Source organism: Cygnus atratus, chromosome 1 (assembly GCF_013377495.2).
Source record: "Cygnus atratus isolate AKBS03 ecotype Queensland, Australia chromosome 1, CAtr_DNAZoo_HiC_assembly, whole genome shotgun sequence".
Classification (NCBI taxonomy): domain Eukaryota; kingdom Metazoa; phylum Chordata; class Aves; order Anseriformes; family Anatidae; genus Cygnus; species Cygnus atratus.
In genome coordinates, this window is record NC_066362.1 from 128,526,648 (window position 1) to 128,537,624 (window position 10,977).

The window sequence follows — 10,977 nt, forward strand, 5'->3', positions numbered from 1 at the left end:
GCTGTCAGAAAGATGGATAAATTTATAATACAGAGATTTAACTGTTTGTTTGCTTTTTTTTTTTTCCCATAAAAACATGTAGCGATGTTAAAGCAAGCTGATGCTTAGACCAAGTAAAAGTACTTATAAACTCATGTGCAGCTCTGAGATTTGGAGTTGGTAACCTTTAGAAATTAATTTTTTCTTTCTTCATTTCCTCTCTTTTGCTTATGGAATGATCAGGGTGTCATGCTTTGATGGAGATTTCATCTTGCTGTGTGATCCCAGGAAAGAGCAAGGCATTGGCCAGAGTAAATGGCAGAAAGAATTATGATCACAGCAAGGAGTTTTGTTTTGTCCAAACAGCCAGGGGACAGAACCAGCCAAAGATGAGCACATCAGATTTGTATCCCTTTGTATTTTGCTGCTGGATGTGTACTTGACTGTTGCAATATTCTGGATGGACTTCATCTGTAACCTGGTACAGATTAATGTCTTAGTTTGTGTCCTTGTATATAGCTTTCCATTTCTGGAACTGGCTGAAAGACCCAGAGCATGTAACTTTCTAGTAGTAACTGAATGGACTTTGTTATTTCCTTTATGCTGGCAGTGATATTATTGTGATTTCCATATTGAGGACTTTACCACCACTATCTAGAGAGAGCTGTAGGTAACAGTCTGAGATTCAGGTGTGATAGGTACAGGGGTATGGCTACTGTCTGAAAAACTGTGCTACCACTGTGCAACTGGAGGCATGTGATGCATCCTTTAAGCTTCCATAAACTTTGTTCGATACATTAGCATGAGAAGATATGCGTGTGCACTCAGTGAATTTCTATCTGACCTACATGAAACATTTGCCATTGAAAAGACAGTGGCTGCCAGGCACAAGCAGAGATGAAAGTATTTCTAAGACAGGAAGCTCCTGCTTCCTGCTGTTATCACAGCACAGGGGAAGTGCCCAGTGCTCCCCATGAAGGCATGTTTGTGACCTTTAATCTCTGTAATGGCATCACTCTTCAGGAACCAGCTCCTCTGTGGGAGACTAGTGGTACAATGTTGAACTGATGAAAGGGATAGACACATCAAAGGTGAAAGATGTAAGGAAACACAGAAGTGCCTCTGGTCAATTGAGGAGAGAGCAAGGGAGCAAGACTTGCAGGGGCTGGAAAGGTGAGGGACATGAACTAGGAGGTAGATGGAACGAAGGCTGGAGGTTCAAGTGGGACCTTGAACAACTGAATTGTGTAGATGAGATGGCAAAGCAAAAATGTGCTAAAACTTATAGAAGTAGCTCTGGAATTAAATATAGACTGTTTCTTGCCATGAGAATTCAGCCTTCTTAACCTGATCTATATGATACATTTTGGGGAAATTAAGTCAAGTTGTAAGTAGATGTGGTAGTTGTTATATCTGCGTTTACTGAAACTGTTTTGGAAGAATCAATCTAAATACTGTCATGATCCTGCTTTTTAAATTTTCTTTTCAAAATATCATCTCTGAAATTGAGCAGACAATGAAAATAAATCGTAAAGGTCTAGCAGAAGCCAGTCTGTTCAGCAGCAGATTTGCATGACTGATGTTCTCTCCAGATAGACAAAGCATCTCTTGATGGAAGCCAGGCAAAGCAGACCACAGTATTCAAAACAAGTTACACTGCTGCATGTTCACAATGCCATTGTTTTCAAATCTCATTATCAGAAAAAAAAAAATGTCAAAAGCTTCTTTGATAAAGCCTATTTTCAAGGCTTATTATTATTATTATTATTATTATTATTATTATTATTATTATAGAGCTTCATTTTACAGCTTGTGTTTTTATCTTTTCTCTCTTGATACTCTTATGTGTTTCTTAAAGCCCTGGTTGTTCATGTCAATTGTGTACATAAGAATTCCATTCTTTTTTAAAATTACTTTCTGATTAACAAAGAAAAGCAAGGAAATGGACCCAGAGTGTATCCTAAAGATACAGAAGACAAATGAAAATAAGGCAGGAAACAGTTTTTAATATCCCATGATTTAAAACCCAAACTAGTTTAATTTGGAGAAGGCTGGAGTAGCGATCTGTGAATACACAGACTATGCTGCTAGTCTTTTTTTTAAACAGATAAAAACATCATAACTCATGCAACTTCATTCTGTTCTATTCTCTTGCCATTTTTACCTCCTTCCCACCTACAAACCTCAATAATGAGGCTGGGCAGTGAAACTAAGGTCAAAGATAGCACTATTGCCCTTTCATTTGTATAGGAGGAGAGAGAAGAGGAAATAAACATAGAAGCAGTTCTTCCAGTTTTGCTTTTATTCTTATCTCTGCCAGTTATTGTCCTTTCTCATCAAGCACCTTGCTAAACTGCTGCAAGCAGCTTTTTTTTTTTTTTTTTGGTGTCCTGTTGTCCTGTTTGTCTTTTTGGGTCTGTATGCCTAGCTTTCTCAGATGGACAGCAAGGCCCAGAAGGTGCTGGTGGGACAACTCACTCCTGGGTTTCTGTCTGATATAAAGTCAAGATAAAGGCAGGAGTGTCCAGAAGCTCTTCCAAATTCATTAACTTAGAGGTTGTCTCTGTAGAGCTGGACTAAACAGACATTCCTAGTGAGGCACCTCTACACCTGACCCAACCTCAGACCAGCACAACTTGGGATTTGAGTGAGAAAAGTGCAGTCCATCCACCACTTCTCACCCAAACAGTGGCATATTTGTTCACATCTTCAGTTGCTATGTCTTCTCCAAGCACTGCGAGCACCATTTTCCTCTGGTGACAATGGTAGAGGGGAGTTTTGGGCATCTCTAGGACCTCCTACACACTAGAGAGCTAGTTTTGATGGTATTCCCTGATCCCACTAGAAATGTGTGTAAAGTTAAAGATGTCACTGCAAGGACTGTAGCCTCTACTGTCACCAGCCTGTTAAGTGAACTAAAAGTGGCTGAGACTTTCCCAGTTTGCCATTTACAACACACTGAAGAGGGAGCTATGTCCTTCCCTTCACCGCGCTGCTGGACAGAAGGATGCTGTAGTCTGACTGCACATGAGAAGCTGAGACCAGCTTCCAGTGAGATGCTGTTTGCAATTCTCTCTCCCACCCTACAGCACTTCCCATCACCTGGATGCTGGGTCTTTTTCTGTAGGATGATACTCGAAATTTTGACCTACCAGTGTTTGAGGAACTGGAGGCAGTGGTTTCACAGACCAGGTTGTGCAACATAGAGTCACATCTGAAAGAGAGGGATTAAAAACATACCATGAATTAAGTAAGGATTTGTCTCTTGAGGCTTTCTCACTTGCAGATCTATACAGTGGCAGCAACAGCATTGTAAACATAAATATTTGTGACAGCTGACATTTCACCTCACTGTGGTATAGACCTGTTTATCTCTGTATTTTCTGACCTTCTCTTAATTCAAGCACCATATCAATATATTTTAAAAGTCCATCAATCATTGCTTTCATCTATGCCAAAATAAAGGTTCAGGGAAATTTGAAGTTGTATTTAGCTCTTTAGTTTTCTCAGCTGTATTAGCTTATTTGGTTGCATACAAAGGGAGACAGAGAACTTATTTTTATTCCTTTTTTTTTTTTTTAAATAGTTTCATGGACGCTTATAGTCTATGAAGTAGTAGTTAAGAAATACTGCTTTCAATTACCCAGTGGCTACAAGACTGAGGCTGTCTGGAGTCTTCCCTATGCAGGCCGTGTCCCTGTGCTCCACGCATCTCCACTAGCAACCTCAGGAACTTATTTAGGAACAAATATAGTGTAGACAAAGCACAATATCTTGCATGCATTCATTATTATATCGGGCAGAAATGAAGCATTCAATATACCAAATTTCTCTTTGCAGTTCTTCTTTTGGCTAGGTCATCCATGGCTGACAATGAGATATTTCCTTGCCCTTGCAGCTGTCCAGGGGTTTCACAGACTCATTGGCTCATGTAACAAATAGTTGTGAAGCTATATGAAGCTATTCAAATTACTGTTACAAAAGAGCTGACAACTCTTTATATTATTTGGTGTTCTATAATCATGAAACCTGTATTAATAGTAGATAAGCCTAGGTCATTAATTTCAATTTTCAAAAGCAAACGCTTCATTGTTACAAGGAGTCTCACAGATATAAATCAGGTTCCCAACTACTCACACCTACATTTCTTGATTTCTCTTTGAATTTGGGGTCTTAGATTTTTGACTGTGACAGTAAATGCTCAAGAGCAAATTTCAATCATGATTGAAATCAGCATCTCTATCAGTGCTCTACACTTCCAGGTAATCAAGCTTTAAAAGGCAGAAATCCAAATACTCTTAATCTGCTATTCCCTTTCCTTAATGTGGGATTTTCTGTTAAGCATGTACACAGACATGAGGGAATTCCCTTCTGAAAAACGTGAAACCTGAGAGAGTACCATTTTACAGATTTTCCCCTGTCAGTCTTTATAGGTTAAAAAACAAAAATAAAAAATCCAACTAAGTTCCACAAAAATGCATTTGAAAAGCATGTTAAAAAAAAATGTATATATGTTGCAAATTAAATCACATTGTTTAGAAAAATTTCCATCATATATGTACATAATTGTATATTAATATAATAGTTTTACTTTTGTTCAGTTATGAAGATGGTTTGTTTTACACTCATTCATACACTCTTGTGCTGAACTTCTATTGTTCCTACCTCTTGAACTATTGGGACCTCATCACTAAGAAGGTCTTAAGAGCACAATGCTACAATTTAGCTGGAGTTCTTAAGCATAAAGAGAAAAATATTTCAAAAATGTCACTATCCTTTTAGCTCAAACTCAACAGGTATCATTTTGGGGTATTATACTCCTCAACTATACTATGAGATACAATGTATAGTAGCTATGATGTTAAAAGGAGCTTAGCACATACATAGAAAGGTATTAGAAGATCAACTTGTATATTTATTACACTGCCTTAAATGTCCATGTGGATTTGGCAATATTGTGAAAAGCATCACTGAGACTAAGCAAATAGAAGTGAAAGAAGATATTACATTTCTCCCAAACTGTACATCCAGGGGCCGCTTTACAAGTCTGGTTGCAACAGAGAAACCTCCCATTGGTGAAGAATCTTCTATGATACTTGCTTAGTAAATCATTATTGTCTTTAATTTCTGGGGAAATAAAAAAAAAAAAAGAAAAAAGAAAAAAAAAGAAAAAAAAAGGTAAAAAAAAAAAAGAAAAGAACATGAAAGACTGCGTAACTGGAATGTTCCTTATGATTAATATAGTTGCTGCAGTAAACTGTGGAACCCCAGAGAGTTTATTGACTCCTAGCTGTAGACAAATATCTTGGTCACATTTTGTCATCCATACTATTTTGTCTATATTTTATCTCTCTATACAAACCAAGTCTGAATTCCCTACCCACCAGTTACCTCTTTTTTGAGAAAGAAAACTGGGTGTCAAGAACGACACAGTACAGTCCTATCAATCAACAAACAAAGTAGAATCCAACAGTTATGATTTAAAATCATGTATGTTATAAAGATTTCACATGCAATAGTGAAACTAATTAAAAGAAAATATTTTTGTATATCAAAATATGCTGAATATTTTCCTAGAACTATATATTGCAAGAAAATGATAATAATTCATACTCAATATCAGAACAGATACCTAATACCTCATATGGCAAATCCAAACTAATGTTTGTCTGCTAAAATAAATTTGTTATTTAAGCATAGCAAAGAGGAACACTATCACAGACACATTTTATACTCAAAGAACTGCTTTAAGTGGTCCCAGTACTATTACTGTGCTAGTGATATATTAGTTCTGCAAACCATAATAGCACTTTTGGATTCACAAAGCACCTAAAAGAAATGTAGGATGTATAGTGTGAGGCTTTAAAAGCTGACTCCTTCAGGACAGGGTTTCAGACCTTCTGAGATGACCCATTCTAAGCCTAAGACTCCTGAACATACAAGAGAGCGCCAAAAGGATCAGCACATCCCTTGGTGACCAGTACTTTTATACACTTTTTAAGAGGCTTGTAGGCAGCTAGAATATTTGTGCTATTGTTTACCTGATTACCATTACAAACTATATCATTAATGCAATCTTTTTATTCACAAAGTCATTTTGCAGTACACCAAAACTTTCCTTAATGATTTCTTGACAATATCTTTCTTTCTAAAAGATCCAATGTAGTTAGTCTTTCCTATTCTGCTCCTGGTCAACATTCTCCATAACCCTGCTAAAGTAATTGACATACTCTTACTCTGTGTGTGAAAACAGTCACAAACAAAGAGGTATCTCATACACAGGTTTAGAAGTAAAATTGCAGAGGATATTTATTCACAGCCAACTATAGATTGTCTACTGTTTCCACAATGACAAGCATGTGTGAGAGTTGCCCTATTCAATGTGAGGTTTTTGCCTCCACTGAAGAATAAATTTTCTGCCTAAAATTCAATATTTACATAACTATGAATTTGCTTCATTGAATAAAACAGAAATTTCATTGGAAAAAAAAGGGGGGGCGGGAGGGGGAAATAGGGACAAAAGCTAGCAGTATGGGTTAGCAAAGTGGCTTTAGGAAGGTAAGTGCTACACTAGCTGAACCATAAATTATTGTTCTCTATTAACTTGCATTGGTAAAGGGCGAACATATGACAAAGATTAGAAAATTAGAAAATGCTCATGAAAAATACAAAAAGAAGATTTATTTTGGTTTATTTTTCACTGCATTTTTCATCCTTTACATTTTCTAATTCATTCTTGAAAATATCAATACATTTCAACCAGTCAGAGCTGTATGAATGAGACTAAAAGCAGGTGACAAAGAATGGCACAAAATGAGGGAGCAGGATCATTTTCCTACCCCCCTCAAGTTATTTGAATACGTTGGCAGACAAAGGTCTAGTGTTACCTTTATGCAAAGCTGCAAGCCACTGCTTCCGTCTCTCTTCATTAGCTGCATAGACATAAAGTAGGCCACCCTTGTACACAATCTGGAAGAGGTTGAGAAAGACAGCATGGTGAGAGTGTGCTGCCTAAAAGTTTCATACCAAAGCTTGGGAATCAAAAAAATAGGTTTTACAGACCTACTGACATCAAACTCCTACAATTTAGTAATGTTTTGCCAAGGTCACCTGTAAGCACTGCCATCTTATATAAATACAAGCCTTGCATGTAGTACCTTGACCGCAGTGTTTTGTGTCTGAAAGAACAGTTGCAGGAACAAAGGACAGCATAGAATATTTCTAGATATAACTGTCTTCTGGGTACAAAACACCTTATAGCCCACACGTAAACTCATTCTTTCCATTCCATTTTTTTCCAGATGCATCTTCCAGCTTTTTGTTGTTGTTACGCAGGCCACAACACATCTCCAACAGTGTTCAGTAACAAATATTGAGGCAGAGTGTAAGCTCAGGGGAGCTGCACCGTAATCAGGGAATCCTGGTCCAAAGGTGATGCATTCTTACCTCATCACCTTGGATAGATATTTTTCTGCAAATTAGTTCAGCTGCCTTTTAAAGCAAATAACTAGTATCTACAACGTCCTGCAGTCAGTAGTCCTACAGCTTAGCTAAATTAAACATTGTGAACAAGCTTCTTTTTCTTGTTTTCAACCAATCTTCTGCAAGCTTCATCTGATGCCTACCTAATAATTACTAACATCTGCTTTGCTTTTTGGATCATGCTTAATACTGGGCTGACTGCATGTGTGTATTAAGTCCAGGGCTTTGTTTCCCTTGTGTACATTGCTTTTCAGTCATCTGCAATGAATTTCAAGTATCACTTTATTGCTTTGTTTGTTACACTGAAGAGCCCTTGTTATTAAATGTGTACTCCCACTGGTATGCATATGTGACTGATCAATCTGCTTCCCGTCTCTTTATTTAGTCAAATGGTGGAGCTTTGCGAGCTTTTCTCTTTAAGGCATGTTATCCAATCTATTAGGCACTCTCAAGTCTCTCCTCTGACCCCTCTTCAGTTTACAACATCTTTCTTGAATTATAGTCACCAGAACTAGAGACAATATTCTCCTGCTGATCACAGTAGTGTCAAAACAAACACAGCCTTCCTGATTTTACTGAATGTGTGCCTGCTTCCATGTCCAAGGATGCCATTAGCTCCTTTGGCCACAGCATCACACTGGAATTGATGGGAATCAGCTATCATGATCCTAAAGCCCTTTTTAGAGGTACTGTTTCCCAGAACACAGTTCCCCTTCCTGGGACTGCAGCATACATGCATACGTACTTTTTTCCACTTAACTGAATCATGAACTCCTGAGATAAACACAACGATTTAACGTAAACATGCCATTCAGTGCCACAATGCTGGGGAGGGAGAAGGGAAAGGAAGCTAGGAATGACACCTAGGATTAGGCAGGTGGTGAAATACTAAGCATCTCTCATGAGGTTGCCCTTGCCCATGGCAATTATTGCAGGGTCATGGATTAACACACTGTTCAGCAGCTGTTAGTCACTTCCTTGAGCAGCCTGCGCTGTTTGGAGGTGACATTCCAAGGGGGATCTATGACCTGCATGCCCCACTGCTCATAGAATTGGGACTGATGGAGGCTCAGGGAGGAACCTGAGCTGGGGAACTGAAAAAGATGGAAGGCAGAACATTTGAAGTTATGTTTCTCTCATCCCATTTAATTCCTGAACATGTGTTGTGCATTTTGCAGCTGTATGTGTAGCATTGGTTTCCCTGACTGTGGCACATTTGAATGGTAATCGGGCAATCTGGGGTCAAATTCTGAACTCGGTATTCAGGCAAAAAAGCAGAAGTGGAAAGAGATATTGAGAATTAAAATAAGAATTTTTAAGTGTTTAATTCTGCCTTAAAAAAGTGATAATCACATAAGTGTACTAATCTATATATTTCAGACCCTATTTAAGCAAATATCTGATAGAAATTTAAACATAAAGGAATCAAGAATTAATCCAAATTATACCCCAGTCAGGTAAAAACATTTTAGCAAAGTCACAACATCACTTATAGGGGCCAATTTTCTACTTTTTACAAATATCTGTAATAAACTTAGCAATAGCAGGTATCAGCACTTGGGGCAGGAATGATCAGTGTAACCCTAGGATGGCTGACATGAAATGTATATTAACAGATTTTGTGACTAACCTGAAAAGGATATTGTCTTGCAACAGGCGTTAATTCTTCAAGATTCACTGTCTCAACACATCGGATTTTCTCAATCTCAATAGACCCCTTTTTTCTTCCTCTTTTCTAAGAGATAAAAAAACACAGCAGATTGTAATCCATTGTCAACACAGTATGGACTATTCCAGTTTGACTATTCTGCACAATTCCATGTTTCAAGCTGGAAAAGCCATTGCTTTGTTTTTGTTAAAGTTTAAAAGAAAGGTAATAAAAAACAACAACCCTCCCCAGTGCCCTACCCACATCCAATTTATCAATCAAATGCCTTTTTAAGTCAGTTGCAAGAGCTACAGGACACAGCCCTATATCTGAGAAAACATCTGATGCAGCTGTAGGAGGACAAGGCAGAAGATGGGGAGAGGAGGAAAGAAGAAGGAGGAATTAAGAGGAAAAAAAAACACCTTAAGTGCAAAACAGAAGCCCAGCTGCAGCATTCATATTTTTGTTAGGGTGGTGGAGCTTGTTCGCACTGAGCTTCCACACAGGGTCCTAATGGAATGTAGCTCACAGGAGGGGTCTAAATGTGCTGAAGGAGCAAAAACTTTGAAATAAGTTGCCTGGGACCTATATTTGCATTGCCAATAGGAGATCTTCTGAGTGAAAAGCTATCCTTGTGTGACGCACAGTCAGTCTTTAGAAAATGATGGCTTAACCATCTGCTTTGTGCAGTTGAAGGATAAGATTGTGAACTAATTATGCCTCAAACAAGTAATTTCTGAAGACAGTTATTTACGTCAGTTCAGAGGGAGGCCTGAACAAGGAAAACATCCCTATTCAAGACAAAGTGTAAACATATGCCACTGTTAATTACTTGCTTAAGTTTTGTTGTCTTTGGAAGGACACAAACAGATGCTCAATGGCAAGCATAACTGTAAGAGATGTTGTGAACAGAGACACTATTAAGCCTGTGGCTAAGTGCTTTCCCAAAATGAAAATAAAATTTGATATTCTGTAATTTTTTGATCTACTCAAAACAAAGTACACCTGTTGTTCTAATTCTTAGCATCTAATCAAGTTTCACAGAAGAAAACCAGAAGAATTAGGTGGTACCAGAATATCTCAGAACAGTTAACTTTAGAAAATGAGTTTTTACCTCTTTGCCATATTCATAATACGAAAGGCTTGCTTTTGTCAGAACGAACAACCTTTTCTTGTAATTAACTGGTGATATTTTTTTCTTCTGTTGTGACTTCTTTAGAAGAAGTTCTTCTAGAATTGTTTTATTCTCCATTTTGTTTCCCTAAAAGAATACCATAGTAACTTTTATTATTAATACTGTTAACAAACATAACAACACCAACTATAAAAACTGTAATCACGAATATATTGAGTCTTCTGTATGTTTTGAAATTTCAAGGCTTTTTTTTTTTTTAATTTTATGAAATACATGGTTACAAAGTGTGCATTTAATATTGCATGAGCAAATGAAGTTGATTAACTTATTCTTTCAGGGAAAAAGGTCACATTACAGGAAAATTAAGATACAGATCTACTGTAGTTCTAAACAAGGCACCTCTGTGACTTTACTGTCTGAGTATCTCTTCTTTAAAAGCCATGCACACTTTCTGGCAAAGAGCACAGTCTACTTTATGCACAAATGTATTACATCTGCAGCATAATACGGAAATCATTACAGCAACAAAGAGAACAACAACAACAAAATAGAAAACTGTATTTACAGACTAGAAAAACAGACCTAGTGTTAACAAGTGTGTTTCCTGAACTGGAAATTTCCCATTTTTTTCTTTCAGCTGAAACAAATACACATTTATGGAACAAAGACATGTAGAGAAGATCAAAAAGTAAAAATGTTCTTGCACCACTTATAAATACATATATCAATGTAT

At 37.4% G+C, this 10,977-nt stretch overlaps 1 protein-coding gene across 1 annotated transcript in view; it reads right to left on the reverse strand.

The window, feature by feature from the left end:
* The window catches only part of BMX (BMX non-receptor tyrosine kinase), a 28,048-nt gene extending 17,687 nt beyond the window's left edge, over positions 1 to 10,361 (reverse strand). Inside the window, exons 1-5 of the mRNA XM_035542115.2 lie at positions 10,224 to 10,361; positions 9,092 to 9,196; positions 6,867 to 6,948; positions 4,987 to 5,106; positions 3,132 to 3,193 (exon numbers count right to left, since the gene is read on the reverse strand). Of these exons, the coding sequence (XP_035398008.1) occupies positions 3,132 to 3,193; positions 4,987 to 5,106; positions 6,867 to 6,948; positions 9,092 to 9,196; positions 10,224 to 10,361 (507 nt within the window). The remainder of the gene's footprint in view (positions 1 to 3,131; positions 3,194 to 4,986; positions 5,107 to 6,866; positions 6,949 to 9,091; positions 9,197 to 10,223) is intronic.
* Between the last annotated feature and the right edge of the window lie 616 nt (positions 10,362 to 10,977).